Source organism: Anomaloglossus baeobatrachus, chromosome 10 (assembly GCF_048569485.1).
Source record: "Anomaloglossus baeobatrachus isolate aAnoBae1 chromosome 10, aAnoBae1.hap1, whole genome shotgun sequence".
Lineage (NCBI taxonomy): Eukaryota > Metazoa > Chordata > Amphibia > Anura > Aromobatidae > Anomaloglossus > Anomaloglossus baeobatrachus.
In genome coordinates this window covers 81,864,177-81,885,607 of record NC_134362.1, presented here as the reverse complement: position 1 = coordinate 81,885,607, position 21,431 = coordinate 81,864,177, and the positions used below count along the sequence as shown (strand labels likewise).

At 43.7% G+C, this 21,431-nt stretch overlaps 1 protein-coding gene across 2 annotated transcripts in view; it reads right to left on the bottom strand.

Moving 5' to 3' along the window:
- Nucleotides 1-17,519, bottom strand: part of LUZP2 (leucine zipper protein 2) — a 1,194,427-nt gene extending 1,176,908 nt beyond the window's left edge. Inside the window, exon 1 of one of the 2 annotated variants that reach the window (XM_075325480.1) lies at nt 17,333-17,519. In XM_075325480.1, coding sequence (XP_075181595.1) covers nt 17,333-17,397 — 65 coding nt within the window. In that variant the 5' untranslated portion in view covers nt 17,398-17,519. The remainder of the gene's footprint in view (nt 1-17,332) is intronic. The other variant, XM_075325479.1, reaches the window with a different exon arrangement.
- Between the last annotated feature and the right edge of the window lie 3,912 nt (nt 17,520-21,431).

Sequence of the window (21,431 nt, the reverse complement as noted above, 5' to 3'; positions counted from 1 at the left end):
ACCAACATCTCCTTACCTGCGTCCAACGACAATGAGGAAGGAAGGAGGAGGGCGGGATATTCCGCCCGCTCATCTCCGCCCCTCCGCTTCTATTGGACGGCTGCCGGCTGACGTTGCTGTGACGCTGCACGAACCGCCCTCTTAGAAAGGAGGCGGTTCGCCGGACACAGCGACGTTGCAGGGAAGGTAAGTCCGTGTGACGGGTGTAAGCGATGTTGTGCGCCACGGGCAGCGATTTGCCCGTGACGCACAACCGATGGGAGTGGGTACGCTCGCTAGTGATATCGATATCGCAGCGTGTTAAGTGCCCTTTATAGTCATAGCTCCGTGTGTCTGCTGCTTCTGGAGTGTTCCTTTAAATAGAAAATGAAGAACTTAACAAATATTCAGACACTGTAATAGAAATGACATATTCTATGGTTTTTAAATAGTGGAAATTCCAGTTGTCAGATCTTAAATCATCTCAATGCCTCTATCTCTAGAGGTTGAATGTATGGTTTGTACAGTTCACCTTGAAGTATCTGAGCACCAGTCTGATGTTCAATTAATATCAGTTTGCCTGCGCACCTGCTTACATCGTCTCACTGCTTCTTGCTCGGCTGACCTAGGGCGAGCAAGTTCACAAAGTAGGACAGAATTTTGTATGTCATATCTTATACTGTATGACAAAAACCAGACAGCCAGTCCTGGGAGACAGAAATATATGTGCTTGGTAGGAAGGTAAATTTATCTTCAGAAGAATTATTCTTCTTGAGTTCAGTGATACAGGTATAAATCAACGACAACAAAGAAAACATATACAGAATATATATATGAATACATAACAGGAGGGAGTAGAGGACATTAGATGAGAAGGATAAAAAGTCTTCTTTCACCTTTTTATATTTTGCCACATCATCATTTCCTTAAGTTGTTTTATGTAGGCAAAACATTAAAGATATTGTCCACTTTATGAGCATTGATGACTTATCCTTAGGATAGCTCATCAATGTTTCATCATCCAGCGTCAACACCCAGCACCGTCCACCAATCAGCTGTACTCTGTGCCGGCGGTGGCCGGAAATGCTCAGTTCCGGAGCTACCCCATCTTCTGATAGTGACCTTGGCTGGATACTGCACATTCGCTTCCCATTCTAATCAATAGGAGGTGGATATGCAGTTCCCGGCCGCGGCCATTATGAGAAGACAGGGTCACTCTGCAACCGAGCATTTCCGGCTACCGGCACTGAGAACAGAGCTGATCGGTGGGGGTACCGGATGCTGAACCCCAATTGATCAGACATTGATAGCCTATTCTTTTTAATTTGTAGACAACCTCTTTAAATTACCTCTCAAAAAATATTTTAGGACATAATACTGACAAATGACTGCAAGTGCAGCAGCATGGATGATATTATACAGCAAATATGTACAGTGTAGCTGTGAATCCAGTGCTGGAGTTAGAAATTTCACAATAAAGCAGTAGTATGGTGTCTCTACCAATCTCTCTCTGCTCCTCCACCCTCCTCATCATCTACTTTACATAGACTAATATAGGCAGCTGTAACCTGATCCCACAGTGAACTGACAGACAATGTTGTATTAAGAAAGAAAGGTGTCATGATTTACTCATGGCTCAGCTGCAGCTGAGCCTTTTTTTTAGTTTCACTTCTGATACAGGTCACATTAGTGGTTAATCCTTCCTGTCTGGAGGTCAGGCTACTTTATTAGGAAACTGTTTCTCTGGGACTACGACAGTGATATTTCTGGCTCTGCTGTGTTCTGCTCGTGAGTGACCTGTTGTCTGCCCTGCCCCCTCCTGACCTCCGTGTTCACCTGACCTGTTAACCTCCTCTGTTCTCTGTTTCCGTCTTGTCAATGTCTCTCCCGCTTTCTCCCTTCAGCTCCCTGCTCGTCTGTCTCCCTGTTTCTTCCTTATCTGTTTACCTTGATTCTGTCTTGTCTTCTCCCTCGCTTCTGAGTTCTGATTTCCCGGCTACTGACTGTTTGCTTCCCTCTGACTACGTTTAGACTTTACCCCTCTGTATTTACTAGACCTCATGTAGTGACACGGCTTTCTGACGATTCTACTGCCATCTGGTGGGCTTGACTAGAATTACCTCTGCTAGGGAATTCTCTGCTCATACGTTTTTTCCACTCTAATGCCCCCTAGTGGTTTACTAGCTAACTACCTTCTCTGGTAGTTTTAGGAATCCTCTCTGTCCCACATTACTGCACTGTACTGCTATTGTACATCCTAGAGTGCAGCGTGACAAAAGGTCTATCTGTTATTCAGAGTAAATTATGTGTTGAGGATGAAAAGAAATGGCTACTAAGTGGAGAAAGAAGCATATTTCTCTGATAACATATATTACAATGCTTCTTATATTTGTTTGTTCTGTTAGTTATTGAAAGTTTGTTTTAAGGAAAGTGGCCTTTTTAAACTGTAACTGTTCTTGATATCAAGGGTTTATAATTTGTCAGGTCCATTGCTCCGTCAGTGAAAGCTTGAGGACCTAGAAGAGGTGAATATAATGCATTTTGTTTTATTTTTAGACTCCGTCTCTCCTTTCCGTTCATCATTTGAAGAGATCTCAGAGCATAATAAACATATTTTCATGGCAATGGGAGAACTTTTAATTTGGACGGGAATTTTTAAGCCCTGTTGGCTTACTCAGGGTTTGGTCATCTCTAACAGGCAGCATGTGATTCTGTAGGAGCAGCTGCAGAGCATGATATATGGCTTTACAGGGTAAAGGCTGCTTTACATGCAGCAACATCGCTAGCGATGTCGCTCGTGAAAGCACCCTCCCCCATCGTTTGTGCGTCACGGGCAAATCGCTGCCCGTGGTGCACAATATCGCTAGGCCCTGTCACAAGGATTTACCTTCCCAGCGACGTCGCTGTGGCTGGCGAAACGCCTCTTTTCTAAGGGGGCGGTTCGTGCGGCATCAAAGAGACATCACACGGCAGTCGTCCAATAGAAGCGGAGGAGCGGAGAGCAGCCACATTATCGACACGCACACCTCACTGCAGGACGCAGGTAAGCTGTTGTTCGTCGTTCCCGGGGTGTCACACGTAGCGATGTGTGCTGCCTCAGGAACGACGATCAACCTACGTCCACAACGACCAACGAGATTTTGAAAATTAACAACGTGTCAATAATCAATGATTAGGTGAATATGTTTGATCGTTAACACTCGCTCGGAGCTGTTACACGCAACAACGTCGTTAACGACGCCGGATGTGCGTCACGAATTCCGTGACCCTGATGACATATCGGTAGATATGTCGTTGCGTGTAAAGCCCCCTTAAGTTTCAGAATAATTTGTACTAATTTATATAAAGCCATCCACTAATGACTCCATTGTGTTTCGCTGCTCAGTGATTGGTGGCTATATATCTGCTAATACAGGGGGAGCTTTCAATCACAGAGAGAGCCTGCCCATAGACCACCTAAGTTTAGGGATTTAAAGAAAAAACGTATACTGATTTTTTCTTGTATGAATCTGCCCAAATCTTCTTTCGGAATAACATATACCTTGCAGATATTTTCCTTATTGGAATAAATTACGCAAATTCATCAGTTTTCTGTAGCTTGCTCCTCTATAGTTGCATAGAGATCCACAAAAAATGTCTAATCCATATTGAATACTAGGAGTATTAATTTAGTAATTACCAATCTGGAAATTTAGGAGCCAATCAATTGCCATGGTGTCCTGTACATTGCATATACCGGTCAATACATCTTAGCATGGCAAAATAAAAGTCAATAATTAGCTCCACCAAAGAGTGAACGCAGAAGAAGACTTAAAGGTATTTAATGAAGAACAAGTCTATTTCCAGCAGACGCGGAATCACAATGACTGTAGTTCTCAGTAATTACCCAGTAAATGTGTTAACAGTCTACTGGGGCTGTACACTTGATGGATCACGTCACGTCAAACACTTTTTTTTTTCCAACAAAGACCATGCAACAACAAACACCCACTATCATAATTTATAACAATGATTGATATGGATTTTTAACACCACTGGAAGTCGACAAGAAAATGGATTTTCACAAGCACCAGGGACTTCTGCAGCCTTCCGTAGTTTCACCAAGTACAGTACGCAATTTAAAAAATCACTCATCAGAAAAACATCTGCTCTCCCTGCAGTTATTGTCAAACTTCATAAAGGTTTTATCAATACGGTAGTTTTCATAAATGCTGAAGACTTTTTTTATTTTCCAAATTTAAGGGAACTTGTGATGTAAAAAAAATGCTGTGAATCTGCAGGTAAGGGCTTAATCTGCTGGTTAATAGCTATCTGATGCCATAGTTTGCTGCACTTAGAGCCCCCACTGAAACCGTGTAGGCGACATCCCTAAAATAAAGTTAATTTCCTGCTGGCAGCCTCGGGCTTTCAGTTATGGGGTGCGACCAACACGGTTTCAGTCACCACTTGGTATATTGAGTGGTGGCTGTAACTGCTGTAACCATGCCCCAGCACTGACTGACAGCTGGCTCTGTACTGATGCACTGCTGAGTCGGCTGTTAGTCAGTATTCAGGGCAGTTACAGCTATTGTTCACTATGCATAGAGCACTGACTGACAGCTGGCTCTGTACTGATGCACTACTGAGTCGGCTGTCAGTCAATATCCAGGGCAGTTACAGCTGACGCTCACTATGCACAGAGCACTGACTGATAGCTAGCTCTATACTGATGCACTGCTGAGCCAGCTGTCTGTTAGTGCAGAGGGTGCAGTTACAGCTGACACTCACTATGCACAGAGCACTGATTAACAGCTGGCTCTGTACTGATGCACTACTGAGTCGGCTGTCAGTCAATGCCAGGGGCAGTTACAGCTGCATCTCACTATGCACAGACTACTGACCCACAGCTGGCTCTGTACTGATGCACTACTGAGTTGGCTGTCAGTCAGTATCTGGAGCAGTTACAGCTGTTGTTCACTATGCACAGAACACTAACTGATAGCTGGCTCTGTACTGATGCACTGCTGAGCCAGCTGTGTGTTAGTGCAGGGATGCAGTTACAGCTGACACTCACTATGCACAGAGCACTGACAGCGGGTCCTGCACTGATGCACTGCTGAGTCAGCTGTCAGTCAGTGCTTGGGGGGTGCGGTTACAGCTGCCGCTCAGAATGCACAGAGCTCTGACTAAAAGCTGGCTCTGTACTGATGCGCTACTGTCAGTGCTGGGAGTGGTTACAGCTGCCGCTCACTATGCAGAGAGCACTGACTGACAGCCATCTCTGTACTGATGCACCGCTGAGTCGGCTGTTAGTCAGTGTGGGGGGTGCAGATAGAGCCACTGCTCACTATGCACAGAGCACTGACTGACAGCAGCTTTTGTACTAATGCATTGCTCAGTCAGCTTTCAGTCAGTGAAGGGGGCGTAGATACAGTCACTGCTTACTATGCACAGAGCACTGAGAGAAACTGTGCCAGCTGTACCTCCATGTTTGAAAGCGCAAAGCTGCCGGGAGAAATAAAGTTATTTTCCTCGCGGTACTGGCGCTCTCAGTGCGATGGCTGCACAGCATGAGCATGCCATTGAAAGGCAGATTACCCCCATATCTGCAGATTCATAGTGTTTTATTTTTACATGACTGTCTCCCTTCAAGAATCTTTCCTATACATTGTAAACAATTCTAGCAGTGTTTGTTCCCAAAAACAAGTGAATTCAGTTCTGAAGGGGATTTCTGACAAAAACTAACAGTAAATTGGACATCTGAACGTATAGCAGAAGACAAACAGTTTACTACAAACATATTGATCTATTTATTATTAGGACAATATTTTCATTAGTAAAACTTTGCTATGTAGTGATGAGCGGGCACTACCATGCTCGGGTGCTCGTAACTCATAACTAGTGATGAGTGAGCACTGCCATGCTCCGGTGCTCGGTAGTCGTAACTAGTGATGCTCGAGCACTACCATGTTCGGGTGCTCAGTATTCGTAACTAGTGATGAGTGAGCACTACCATGCTCGTGTGCTCGATACTCGTAACTAGGGATGAGCGAGCATTACCATGCTCGTGTGCTCTGTACTCGGAACTAGCTCAGGTGCTCAGTACTCGTAACTAGTGATGAGTGAGCATTACCATGCTCGTGTGCTCGATACACGTAACTAGTGATGAGCGGGCACCACCATGTTCAGGTGCTCAGTACTCGTAACTAGTGATGAGCGGGCACTACCATGCTCGTGTGCTCTGTACTCGGAACTAGCTCAGGTGCTCAGTACTCGTAACTAGTGATGAGCGGGCACTACCATGCTCGGGTACTCGGTACTCGTAACTAGTGATGAGCAAGCACTACCTTGCTCAGGTGCTCAGTACTCGAATCGAGCAGTTGGATGTTCAGACAGGAGCGACTTGAGTACTCGACTATAATGTAAGTCAATGGGGAACTTAAGATCATAGTTTTAACAAGTGTAGCTACTCTGGTTGACATTTTTAAAGAAGCCTTTCAGAAACTCAAATTCAACTTGTATCTTGTTGGTCATTTCAAATATAACAAATAATATGGTTGCACTTCTCATGTTTAACTTCTCAAAAATGACCATCAAAACTTAACAGAAAACGCAATATATAGTTTCTTATGATTTGAGTGAGTAATTTTATGGTGTTTAAATTCTGCCAAGACACATAGAAAAAGACTTCAACCACCCCCATAGAGTGATTGACAGCTGTCCTTGAATGTGTGTGTATACAAGAAGATCTGTCAGTCAAACTGTGTGTGAGGGTGCGGGGAAGGTGAATAAGAAGGGCTCACAAGACTTCTCTGAGTCCTGGAAACACTTACAAAATTTTTTACTTGAAAATAATATACCAAATAATAGAAAATGATAAATCCATGAGCTCAACATAGGAAACCTATTAGGTACAAATTTAAACTGTATATATATATATATATATATATATATATATATATATATATATATATGAACAATGACAAGGCAGAGTCCAGCAATAACGTGAGCAATCCAGGATGCTGTTAAAACATTTTTCCATCTTTTTATTCATAAATTCATTAAAATATAATGGTCCAAGCAATTCAGACCAGCATTATCGCAGGAAAATAGCTCAAATAGGACTACGCGTTTCAGCGGTAAAATCCGCCTTCTTCACGGTCCAGAATCTGATCTGCCTTCCAAACATAGAACCTTATATACATCTCACTCCCATCAGGGTAATTACAAACATGTGTGAGAGATTTAAAAACATGAGCTAGAAAAGCAAATCAAACATGTAAGCTATCCACATATTGATCAATATACAGCATGCATAAGAGTTATAAGGAAAGGATTCAGCATTTTAGAGAAAAATACAATCAGAAAATCCAATAACCTGACCATAAAATTATTTTTCAACTAATACAAAAGCATAACACAGTAGTAATAACCAGAAACATATAATGCAACAATGTATCAATAGTGCATAATGATATCCATACGATTGTTAAAGCCATGTGGCATGCGAGTCCCCAGCTCAAATATCCACCTACTCTCTTTTGCAAGCACTTTTTTATATATATATATATATATATATATATATATATATAGTAATTTAATATTCTAATAAGCTCCACCAAGTTATATTACACAGCGCTATGATGAAATAATTGTTCTATGATTAATTTTTATTATCTTAAATATTACTATTTTGAGTTCTGCATTGTATGTAAAATAGTTGAATGAGTATGATACGTAACAAGATATATGGATATAATAGACGCCCAAAGCCTGAAAGCCCAATAGAACAATATGTAGATATATCATTTCTGTGTGGCACAAATCTGCGCCTGCTATTTTACTACATTGAACATGAGGACTTAACACCTAAAAATAAGTTTTCTTGTGCAAGTTTATACTTTGGTTTCTTATCAAAGTTCTAACTGACTTGCCATAGACTTAAAGGACAATTATAATATAGTTATACAATTTTGAAGATCCAATATTCTGTATGGTGTCGAAGAATAAGAACTTTCATTAGGGCACACAGGTTTGTAGCTGATATATAAAGTTATATATATACAGTGCCTACAAGTAGTATTCAACCCCCTGCAGATTTAGCAGGTTTACACATTCGGAATTAACTTGGCATTGTGACATTTGGACTGTAGATCAGCCTGGAAGTGTGAAATGCACTGCAGCAAAAAAAGAATGTTATTTCTTTTTTTATTTTTTTTTTTTAAATTGTGAAAAGTTTATTCAGAGGGTCATTTATTATTCAACCCCTCAAACCACAAGAATTCTGTTTGGTTCCCCTAAAGTATCAAGAAGTATTTCAGGCACAAAGAACAATGAGCTTCACATGTTTGGATTAATTATCTCTTTTTCCAGCCTTTTCTGACTAATTAAGACCCTCCCCAAACTTGTGAACAGCACTCATACTTGGTCAACATGGGAAAGACAAAGGAGCATTCCAAGGCCATCAGAGACAAGATCGTGGAGGGTCACAAGGCTGGAAAGGGGTACAAAACCCTTTCCAAGGAGTTGGGCCTACCTGTCTCCACTGTTGGGAGCATCATCCGGAAGTGGAAGGCTTATGGAACTACTGTTAGCCTTCCACGACCTGGACAGCCTTTGAAAGTTTTCAGCCATGCCGAGGCCAGGCTTGTCCGAAGAGTCAAGGCTAACCCAAGGACAACAAGGAAGGAGCTCCGGGAAGATCTCATGGCAGTGGGGACATTGGTTTCAGTCAATACCATAGGTAACGTACTCCACCGCAATGGTCTCCGTTCCAGACGAGCCCGTAAGGTACCTTTACTTTCAAAGCGTCATGTCAAGGCTCGTCTACAGTTTGCTCATGATCACTTGGAGGACTCTGAGACAGACTGGTTCAAGGTTCTCTGGTCTGATGAGACCAAGATCGAGAACTTTGGTGCTAACCACACACGTGACGTTTGGAGACTGGATGGCACTGCATACGACCCCAAGAATACCATCCCTACAGTCAAGCATGGTGGTGGCAGCATCATGCTGTGGGGCTGTTTCTCAGCCAAGGGGCCTGGCCATCTGGTCCGCATCCATGGGAAGATGGATAGCACGGCCTACCTTGAGATTTTGGCCAAGAACCTGCGCTCCTCCATCAAGGATCTTAAGATGGGTCGTCATTTCATCTTCCAAGAAGACAACGACCCAAAGCACACAGCCAAGAAAACCAAGGCCTGGTTCAAGAGGGAAAAAAATCAAGGTGTTGCAGTGGCCTAGTCAGTCTCCTGACCTTAACCCAATTGAAAACTTGTGGAAGGAGCTCAAGATTAAAGTCCACATGAGACACCCAAAGAACCTAGATAACTTGGAGAAGATCTGCATGGAGGAGTGGGCCAAGATAACTCCAGAGACCTGTGCCGGTCTGATCAGGTCTTATAAAAGACGATTATTAGCTGTAATTGCAAACAAGGGCTATTCCACAAAATAGTAAACCTAGGGGTTGAATAATAATTGACCCACACTTTTATGTTGAAAATTTATTAAAATTTAACTGAGCAACATAACTTGTTGGTTTGTAAGATTTATGCATCTGTTAATAAATCCTGCTCTTGTTTGAAGTTTGCAGGCTCTAACTTATTTGCATCTTATTAAACCTGCTAAATCTGCAGGGGGTTGAATACTACTTTTAGGCACTGTATATATATATATATATATATATATATATATATATATATATATATACATATATATATTGCCCAAAATACATAGCACTTCTCTTTGCTTTCTCTGGAAACAACCAAACCTCAGCTATTTGTGCTCTTTCCTGTACAGTATATGTCTAGAGGTGTCGTGCCGTGCAATGTTATATATATGTTTAATTAATAACATATGATGCACCAGATATATGTATGACGTTCTCCTGGGCCTCTGCTGACTCCATGGACGGCTTTGTTTGCATACACACCTTGAGATAGGCATCTCTATACATTGCTAGGATCAGTCATTCAATGTCACATTGATTGGGATTGATTGCTCTTTAAATAGCTTGAATTTAGATGGGCCGGCCACTGAAAAAGCATTTTACATTGAAATGGACTCTCTGATATGGAGGGGTATTATATTGTACAGAATCGGATCTAATAGTATCCGTGCAGGACAGTAATAATCTGTGCCGCATTAACCTACTGCAGTTTAGAATAAAGACCCTCATCCTTTATTTATTTATTGTCAAAACAGCGCCACTTTTGTTTTCAGGCAGCTTTTGGTATTGCAACTCTGCCACATACTCCTCTATGAGGAGGGCAAGAACTGAGTTGTTTTTAATTAAAAAAAATAGAATGAAAGAATTATCTAATATATAAAGCTTAATGTGTGTATGAATGTGTGTGTGTATGTGTGTGTGTATGTGTGTGTGTGTGTGTGTGTGTGTGTGTGTGTGTGTGTGTGTGTGTGTGTGTGTGTGTGTGTGTGTGTGTATGTCCGGGATTGGCATCTGCACCATCGCAGCTACAGCCACAAGATTTTGCACACTCACACTTCTGGACCCCGAGAGTGTCATAGGCTATGTTTTGAAGGGAAATTTTAACCCCGCGCTTTACAGTTATTCACAATAAAACCTGCCTCTATTAAAGCGAATGGAGCTGGGAGCCACAGTGCAGCCAGAACTTCAGAAGAACGCGCAACCACGCCCTTATATGGAATGTTGGCGTGTCACAATGCAGCCAAGGAAAGAGACAGACACAGACAGGGAAAGAGGCAGACACAGACAGGGTAAGAAACAGACATAGACAGGGTAAGAGACAGACACAAAGAGACAGACACAGGGAAATAAACAGACAGGGAAAGAGAGGGAAAGATAGAGACAGGGTAAGAGACAGACAAAGACAGGTAAAGAGACAGACACAGGGGAAGAGACAGAGGGAAAGATGGAAGGAGACAGACAGGGAAAGAGAGGGAAAGAGACAGACAGGGAAATAGAGGGAAAGAGAGGGAAAGAGAGGGAAAGAGACAGACAAGGAAAGTGACAGAGATAGATAGACAGATAGGGAAAGAGATAGCTAGACAGACAGGGAAAGTGATTGAGACAGACAGAGAAAGAGACAGAGACAGTCAGAGACAGACAGGGAAAGAGACAGAATATATATAGTAGCTGTACTACCCAGCTTCGCCCGGGTTAATAACTACTGTTAACAAAATAGAATGTATTAACAAAAATGTATTCTGCACACAAAAACCACAAAACAAATAGATATAAATGTAGCTATAATGTCTGTCTCCCCCTCTGTATATATCTCTGTCTCTCTCTCTATCTCTTTTTCTGTCTCTTTCCCCATCTGTCTCTGACTGTCTTTGTCTCTTTCTCCGTCTGTCTCAATCTCTTTCCCTGTCTATCTCTCTATTTCTTTCCCTGTCTATCTATCGCTGTCACTTTCCCTGTCTGTCTCTTTCCCTGTCTGTCTCTTTCCATCTCTTTTACTGTCTGTCTCTTTCCCTCTGTCTCTTTCCCTGTGTCTATCTCTTTGTCTGTCTCTTTAACTGTCTTTGTCTGTCTCTTACCCCGGCTTGTCTCTTTCCCTTGCTTTCCCTGTCTGTCTGTTTCCCTGTGTCTGTCTCTGTCTCTTTGTCTGTCTCTTTACCTGTCTGTCTGTCTCTTAACCTGTCTCTCGCTTTCCGTCTCTTTCCCTGTCTGTCTCTTTCCCTGTCAGTCTGTCTCTTTGTCTGTGTCTGTCTCTTTGTGTCTGTCTCTTACCCTGTCTATGTCTGTTTCTTACCCTGTCTGTGTCTGTCTCTTTCCCTGTCTGTGTCTGTCTCTTTCCCTGGCTGCATTGTGACACGCCAACATTTCATATAATGGCGTGGCTGCGCATTCTTCTGAAGTTCTGGCTGCACTGTGGCTCCCAGCTCCATTCGCTTTAATGGAGGCAGGTTTTTTGGTGAATAACTGTAAATTGCGGGGTTAAAATTTCCCCTCAAAACATAGCCTATGACGCTCTCGGGGTCCAGAAGTGTGAGTGTGCAAAATTTTGGGGCTGTAGCTGCGACGGTGCAGATGTCAATCCCAGACATACACACACACACACACACACACACATTCAGCTTTATATAATATATATATATATATATATATATATATATATATATATTTCTGATTGTGAACATCTATTTTAAGTTTCATTGTTGTCATTGTTGTTGGGCCTTCTGTAGTGTTGGGGTTAGATACATGGCTGCCCCTTAATCTCAATGTTATCTTATATATCTTCTGTTCTGACCATTATCACAATGCTACTTAGCGGACTTTGAAGACCTACAGTCACTATAGTAGCCATCCATCAATCTGAAATCATAGTAAAGTGGGCTAATGGTGGTATGGAGTGGCACCTGCCAGCCCCTTCACCAGTTTGCCTTCCATTGGCCATTCACATTGACAAGCAATTGTTATAATAAGACAATATATAATAGAATGTAGGACTCAGAATCCTTAGGGGGTTAATAAAGTAAAATCCCAGGAACTGTCCTTCTGGATGTGATTGGTGGGAAGGGCACAGCGAGGGCAGACTGCACACGGCATGGTGCAGCCACACAGAACAATGACAGATATTGTACCGTCCACTGAACCAACTTTTCATCATTCAACCCGATAAGCCAGACTTTGCAAAAGAGCAATAATCCAGAAACCACCTCGAATATCAACGCTACAACTATCACTGCATTAAAGGCACTTTTATAATAACCTAATATACCACAATCTGCTCTTAATAACCCTCCATTAGGCTTGTTAACCTCATAATGACCAAATAAAACTAGATAGCCATATACTATCTAGTTCTATTTGGTCATTATGAGGTTAACAAGCCTAATGGAGGGTTATTAAGAGCACGTTGTAGTATATCCAACATAAAATGCAGAACACCTAGTTATAAACCAAGGTACAGTACAGCAGAATGCAGAATTGACACCAAAATTGAGGCCCAAATTCAATAGTAAAATAGATAAATAGTCTTCTACCCAACAATACTAAACACATGGAACAATAGAAAGCACAAGAGCAGTGCCCCAGATCTGTGCCAGATACCACAAGAGCAGTGCCCCAGATCTGTGCCAGATACCACAAGAGCAGTGTCCCAGGTCTGTGCTATGATTGTGCCAGATACCACAAGAGCAGTGCCCCAGATCTGTGCTATGATTGTGCCAGATACCACAAGAGCAGTGCCCCAGATCTGTGCTATGATTGTGCCAGATACCACAAGAGCAGTGCCCCAGATCTGTGCTATGATTGTGCCAGATACCACAAGAGCAGTGCCCCAGATCTGTGCCAGATACCACAAGAACAGTGCCCCAGATCTGTGCCAGATACCACAAGAGCAGTGCCCCAGATCTGTGCTATGATTGTGCCAGATACCACAAGAGCAGTGCCCCAGATCTGTGCCAGATACCACAAGAGCAGTGCCCCAGATCTGTGCTATGATTGTGCCAGATACCACAAGAGCAGTGCCCCAGATCTGTGCTATGATTGTGCCAGATACCACAAGAGCAGTGCCCCAGATCTGTGCTATGATTGTGCCAGATACCACAAGAGCAGTGCCCCAGATCTGTGCTATGATTGTGCCAGATACCACAAGAGCAGTGCCCCAGATCTGTGCTATGATTGTGCCAGATACCACAAGAGCAGTGCCCCAGATCTGTGCTATGATTGTGCCAGATACCACAAGAGCAGTGCCCCAGATCTGTGCTATGATTGTGCCAGATACCACAAGAGCAGTGCCCCAGATCTGTGCCAGATACCACAAGAACAGTGCCCCAGATCTGTGCCAGATACCACAAGAGCAGTGCCCCAGATCTGTGCTATGATTGTGCCAGATACCACAAGAGCAGTGCCCCAGATCTGTGCCAGATACCACAAGAGCAGTGCCCCAGATCTGTGCTATGATTGTGCCAGATACCACAAGAGCAGTGCCCCAGATCTGTGCTATGATTGTGCCAGATACCACAAGAGCAGTGCCCCAGATCTGTGCTATGATTGTGCCAGATACCACAAGAGCAGTGTCCCAGATCTGTGCCAGATACCACAAGAGCAGTGCCCCAGATCTGTGCTATGATTGTGCCAGATACCACAAGAGCAGTGTCCCAGATCTGTGCCAGATACCACAAGAGCAGTGCCCCAGATCTGGGCCAGATACCACAAGAGCAGTGTCCCAGATCTGTGCCAGATACCACAAGAACGGTGCCCCAGATCTGTACTATGATTGTGCCAGATACTACAAGAGCAGTGCCCCAGATCTTTGCCAGATACCACAAGAGCAGTGTCCCAGATCTGTGCCAGATACCACAAGAGCAGTGCCCCAGATCTGTGCCAAGCCTGTGCCAGATACCACAAGAGCAGTGCCCCAGATCTGTGCTATGATTGTGCCAGATACCACAAGAGCAGTGCCCCAGATCTGTGCTATGATTGTGCCAGATACCACAAGAGCAGTGCCCCAGATCTGGGCCAGATACCACAAGAGCAGTGCCCCAGATCTGTGCTATGATTGTGCCAGATACCACAAGAGCAGTGCCCCAGATCTGTGCTATGATTGTGCCAGATACCACAAGAGCAGTGCCCCAGATCTGGGCCAGATACCACAAGAGCAGTGTCCCAGATCTGTGCCAGATACCACAAGAACGGTGCCCCAGATCTGTACTATGATTGTGCCAGATACTACAAGAGCAGTGCCCCAGATCTTTGCCAGATACCACAAGAGCAGTGTCCCAGATCTGTGCCAGATACCACAAGAGCAGTGCCCCAGATCTGTGCCAAGCTTGTGCCAGATACCACAAGAGCAATGCCCCAGATCTGTGCCAGATACAAGAGCAGTGCTCCAGATCTGTGCCAAGCCTGTGCCAGATACCACAAGAGCAGTGCCCCAGATCTGTGCTATGATTGTGCCAGATACCACAAGAGCAGTGCCCCAGATCTGTGCTATGATTGTGCCAGATACCACAAGAGCAGTGCCCCAGATCTGTGCTATGATTGTGCCAGATACCACAACAGCAGTGCCCCAGATCTGTGCTATGATTGTGCCAGATACCACAAGAGCAGTGCCCCAGATCTGTGCCAGATACCACAAGAACGGTGCCCCAGATCTGTGCCAGATACCACAAGAGCAGTGCCCCAGATCTGTGCTATGATTGTGCCAGATACCACAAGAGCAGTGCCCCAGATCTGTGCCAGATACCACAAGAGCAGTGCCCCAGATCTGTGCCAGATACCACAAGAGCAGTGCCCCAGATCTGTGCTATGATTGTGCCAGATACCACAAGAGCAGTGTCCCAGATCTGTGCCAGATACCACAAGAGCAGTGCCCCAGATCTGGGCCAGATACCACAAGAGCAGTGTCCCAGATCTGTGCCAGATACCACAAGAACGGTGCCCCAGATCTGTATTATGATTGTGCCAGATACTACAAGAGCAGTGCCCCAGATCTTTGCCAGATACTACAAGAGCAGTGCCCCAGATCTGTGCCAGATACCACAAGAGCAGTGCCCCAGATCTGTGCCAAGCCTGTGCCAGATACCACAAGAGCAGTGCCCCAGATCTGTGCTATGATTGTGCCAGATACCACAAGAGCAGTGCCCCAGATCTGTGCTATGATTGTGCCAGATACCACAAGAGCAGTGCCCCAGATCTGTGCTATGATTGTGCCAGATACCACAAGAGCAGTGTCCCAGATCTGTGCCAGATACCACAAGAACGGTGCCCCAGATCTGTACTATGATTGTGCCAGATACTACAAGAGCAGTGCCCCAGATCTTTGCCAGATACCACAAGAGCAGTGCCCCAGATCTGTGCCAAGCCTGTGCCAGATACCACAAGAGCAGTGCCCCAGATCTGTGCCAAGCCTGTGCCAGATACCACAAGAGCAGTGCCCCAGATCTGTGCCAAGCCTGTGCCAGATACCACAAGAGCAGTGCCCCAGATTTGTGCCATGCTTGTGCCAGATACCACAAGAGCAGTGCCCCAGATCTGTGCCAGATACCACAAGAGCAGTGCCCCAGATCTGTGCCATGCTTGTGCCAGATACCACAAGAGCAGTGCCCCAGATTTGTGCCATGCTTGTGCCAGATACCACAAGAGCAGTGCCCCATATTTGTGCCAGATACCACAAGAGCGGTGCTCCATATCTGTGCCATAATTTTGCCAGATACCACAAGAGCAGTGTCCCAGATCTGTGCCAGATACCACAAGAACGGTGCCCCAGATCTGTACTATGATTGTGCCAGATACTACAAGAGCAGTGCCCCAGATCTTTGCCAGATACCACAAGAGCAGTGTCCCAGATCTGTGCCAGATACCACAAGAGCAGTGCCCCAGATCTGTGCCAAGCCTGTGCCAGATACCACAAGAGCAGTGCCCCAGATCTGTGCTATGATTGTGCCAGATACCACAAGAGCAGTGCCCCAGATCTGTGCTATGATTGTGCCAGATACCACAAGAGCAGTGCCCCAGATCTGTGCTATGATTGTGCCAGATACCACAAGAGCAGTGTCCCAGATCTGTGCCAGATACCACAAGAACGGTGCCCCAGATCTGTACTATGATTGTGCCAGATACTACAAGAGCAGTGCCCCAGATCTTTGCCAGATACCACAAGAGCAGTGCCCCAGATCTGTGCCAAGCCTGTGCCAGATACCACAAGAGCAGTGCCCCAGATCTGTGCCAAGCCTGTGCCAGATACCACAAGAGCAGTGCCCCAGATCTGTGCCAAGCCTGTGCCAGATACCACAAGAGCAGTGCCCCAGATTTGTGCCATGCTTGTGCCAGATACCACAAGAGCAGTGCCCCAGATCTGTGCCAGATACCACAAGAGCAGTGCCCCAGATCTGTGCCATGCTTGTGCCAGATACCACAAGAGCAGTGCCCCAGATTTGTGCCATGCTTGTGCCAGATACCACAAGAGCAGTGCCCCATATTTGTGCCAGATACCACAAGAGCGGTGCTCCATATCTGTGCCATAATTTTGCCAGACACCAAACTTAATGGCAGAAATCTAAGTAACAATGCAACTTTGTTAAAGTATTTCCAAAACCCGACATAGAAAACAAATAAAACAATTATTAGCTCTGATTTAGTCAATAATTGGTAACAGTCAAACTCTCAATGGTTAATTCAGCAGCTCTTATGCTTTGCAGATATTGCATAGAATTCAGCCAATTTCTCAAAATGTCTCTTTATAATCCAACCTGCCAACTTGACGGAAATGAATTACAAGCCTTAACCCCCTCAGTGCTGCCCTCTGCGTGCACATGGCTCTGCCACCCTGGGCAGATGTGCTCAGAGCAGTGTACACTGTAAAATACAGCAATGGTGATGGAGACCGGCGTAGTATCCCACACAATGCTGCCTGATACAAAACATGCTTTCTCTGCTCACCTGGTGCTGAAAACCATAGCAGGCAGTAGAACAGATAGGAAGTGGCAGGCAGGGATAGGTTTCATGCTGCAGCTGCCCTGGTCTGTGCCTGGAATATAGTATAGAAAGCCCTTCCTCAAGGCAGGATGTTCCAGTAGAAAGGAGAATGCAGACAGACCCACAGACTGGCTAATCCAAGCAACTCCAAGCTAGATGCAAGCTCCAAGTGTGATGTCACAGGCAATGGACCTGCTGCTGCAAGGATCCTGCCTGATAGTCTGGGATTATTCAGCACTGTGACTCTATTGATGTCCTCAGGGGGTTGTTATTACTAGCAGTTTAAGTGCCAGCCAGGGAAAAAGGGGAGTGTGCAAGGGGGGCACTTAACTCTTTGTACAATGACATGTATCACTGCTAATACCCTTCCAATGACGGAGCGCGGCGCAATAATTAGTGCCGGACTCGTGTCTTCATGGACTTTGCATCCAATTAGTCGAAGACACAATGTATTTGTTCATAGCCCATGGTCCGGTAACGCAGAAGGTAAATATTAAACAAGAGATGATACATATACATTCCCCATGGGATGGAGGGTATACATAATGCATCACACCGCGCACAGATCAATGGCAGGGTGCTGGCATTCTTTGAAAGTGCAAATTGTGCTGGATAGCATTCAGCATGTTGGAAGGAAAGTGGACAGCTCGTGGTGGGATTTGTGCCCTGTGATCAGAAACATCAAGGATGGGGTTAAAGAAAGAATTTGACCGAAAATTGAAATTTAGGAGTAATGTGAATGTATACGATGAGATATGTATAAATAGAGATGTAAAGCGCTGTGGAATATGTTGGTGCTATAGAAATAAAGATTATTATTAGGGATGATCGAATACCTCAAATATTCAGCTTCGCGAATATCCGACGACTAGGTCGCCGCTATGAGAATATTCGATGCGCAATGTAAGTCTATGGAAAGCCCGAATAGTTCTGAATAGTTGTTATTCAGGTTTCCCATAGACTTACATTGCGCAGCTAATATTCGCAAATAGTCGTAAAGGTGACCTATTCGGCAAATATTCGCAAAGCCGAATATGTGAGGTATTCGATCATCCCTAATTATTATTATTTATTATTAGATATAAACCTAATTAAGCTGGCACCATTAAAGTGCCCTGGATCACCATTTATCAATGCTTAAACTCAATCTGGCAATCAGATCAAACTAGGAAACTGCAGCTAAATCAGGATTTTGGGGGAATTCTCAACCCCCCTCCTGCACCTGTGCAGAAACTATTCTTCACCTTTATCACTGCAGCCTTGCAGCGCTGGGATCCTGGGTTCAAATCCCACCAAGGACAACATCTGCAAGGAGTTTGTATGTTCTCCCCGTGTTTGTGTCGGTTTCCTCTGGGTTTTCCGGTTTCTTCCCACACTCCAGATTGTGAGCCCCAATGGGGACAGTGTTGCCAATGTATGAAAGGCGCTATGGAATTAATATCGCTATATAAATATTATTATTATAATTAATATTATATTTGATTACCCAAACACTAAATATGCTCTTCTCAATACACAAAGTGCAATCAGTAGCATCTGTTTGATAAAGTATTCAATCCCTCAATCAGAATGCTTTTCCCCACTTCCCCGGCTCCTCCTGGGACTTACAGTTCTCACACTTATACACAAAATTGTGTCCATCCCCCACTTTCCTCCCACGTCCTGCATGCTAATGGCACCAAAAACACAATACAGAGTTTTATATAGTGCTCCATTATTATGCCATAAATGATAGTTGACGATGATTGGCTGATTCAGTTTTTAATTTGCTTATACATCACCAAATCTTTAAAAAATAACCCCATTTAGCTTTAAATCTCAAACCTGACAAAGCAATTAAAGGGGATCTTTCAGCAGGTTTTTGCTACCTAATCTGAGAACAGCATAATGTAGGCATAGAGATCCTGAATCCAAAGATGTATCACCTAGATTACTAGGTGTAGCCGTTCTCACATAATTTGAATTTTTGGATTTAGCAATACAGCAGAGCTGAGAGTGCTGCCCCTGCCCACACCAGGCTCTCAATAGAGATTGTACATTGACAGTGAGGTGTTAATCAGAGGAGGTTGCGTGCTGCACTGTCGTGCGTCTGACATTGTAGTCTTAGCAATGATAAGGGTCCTGCTACTTAAACAAGCATAGCGAAAAAAACAACAGATCTCACTGTGACAAGACAAAACAAAGAATCCGGCACTCAGATTTTGCACAAGTGAGTCAAAAATTTTAATGTGGCAAGAATTGTGTACAACAACGTGACGTTTCGGTTGTGACAAGACAGGCATCCCTGAATTTCATGTGTTAACCCTTGCACCATGCTGTCTTCAGCTTACATAGCAAAAACCTGTTGACAGATTCCATTTAAAGAGTTTCCCCTTTTCAACTATTTTAGACCAGAAGGGTCAGTGATGGATAAAATAACAAACTGAGATTTAATTACTTTCCCCAAATCTGGCGTATCTGCCATGCTCTTTGTTGATTAGCTGCAGTGGTAAAGTCACGTAGAGATCACTTAGCTCAGAAGCTTTGGTCACTGAGATCAGCGATTGGCTGCAGCAATATCCTTATGATGATTTCACCACCGCAGCCAATTTACATAGATCATGACAGAGAGTCCTGACCTGGGGAGGGAAAGCAAAGCTTAGTTTATTATTTTATATATCACTAATCCTTTGGGCTAAAAGTAGGAGAAATGCCCTTAATTTATTTCTATTTATATAGATGCAGCCAGTAAATTGTGCCACACTATTTTCTATAAGGTCCAGTAATTCTGAAGCTAGCATCTTTAATCTGAACCCAATGATATTCGTAATGTGTCATCTCAGAGCGGGCTTCCATGGTCAAGCATGGCACTTATAACTCTGTTTAACTAGATCTAAGGGGCTTCTTAGTTATTAGCTTTTAAAGGGAATCTGTAAGCGGGTTTTTGCTACATCATCTGAGAGCAGCATAGTGTAGGCAAAGAGATCCTGAATCCAATCATGTATCACTTAGATTCCTGGCTGCAGCTGTTCTGATATCATCTGAATTTTTAGTTGTGTAGCAGAGCTGAGAGAGCTGTCCCACCCCCACCAGGCTCTGTATAGAGATTGTACATTGACAGTGAGGTGCCAATCACAGCAGGGCGCGTGCCGGACTGCAAGACCTGGCAATGATAATGACCAAGTAATTAAGCTTTCATTTTAAGTAAATAATAGCATGGAGCCCGATAAAAAGAGGTATAAACTATTTTTGTTTTTTAAAGAAAAAGATAAAAAAAAAAGCATCCAACGATGTAAAAACTACCTATTTTTGTTTTTTAACCCCTACAGCATGCTGACCTCAGCTTACATAGCAAAAACCTGCAGACAAATTCCATTTAATGCCTACAGTAATCTGGTCTTTAGGGCTAGGCTCCCCAAGTTATGATGGCGATGTATCTGCTGACCAATGCAGCCACCTGATGTGAAAAAAAAAAAAAATATGTCAGAACCAAAAATTCAGTAACAAATATAGAATCAGATCCAAACATTACCCAGTGATAGCCGGTCAGAGTCTAGGAGGTCGGATTCAATAGAATAGCCAAGGGCAAACCAGAGGGGATGAAATAATGGTCCGTAATAGTAATGATCATATTGATTGTCACAATAATTACAAAAATATTATTACGTTAACATTTTACTTGCAGAATTTAGCTAATCTCTATCAAACAATAAGATCAGACTTCTTTTTCCACAGTTTCTTACAAAGAAATTTGACTGCAGGATTATAACCAGTATTTATGGATGTAAAAAGTAACAAAGATACTAATTGATTAACTGTTTGTCCCTGTAACATACAGAAATAATAATTACTGAGCCACATATTTAATTAATTTCTATTTAATTTATCAGTCTCCTACCTTACATGCCATTTCTTGCTGTTGACCTTAAAATAAGTACACACTTCTTCTTATGGGAGCCTGTAGATGCCATTGGACTCTGTAACATACTGTCGTAAAACAGCATGGAGGAGACCTACTAAGCTAAAAGAGCCAGAATGTTGACTTTATGTGGGCCACAAAACTAATTTACATGACTGACATAAG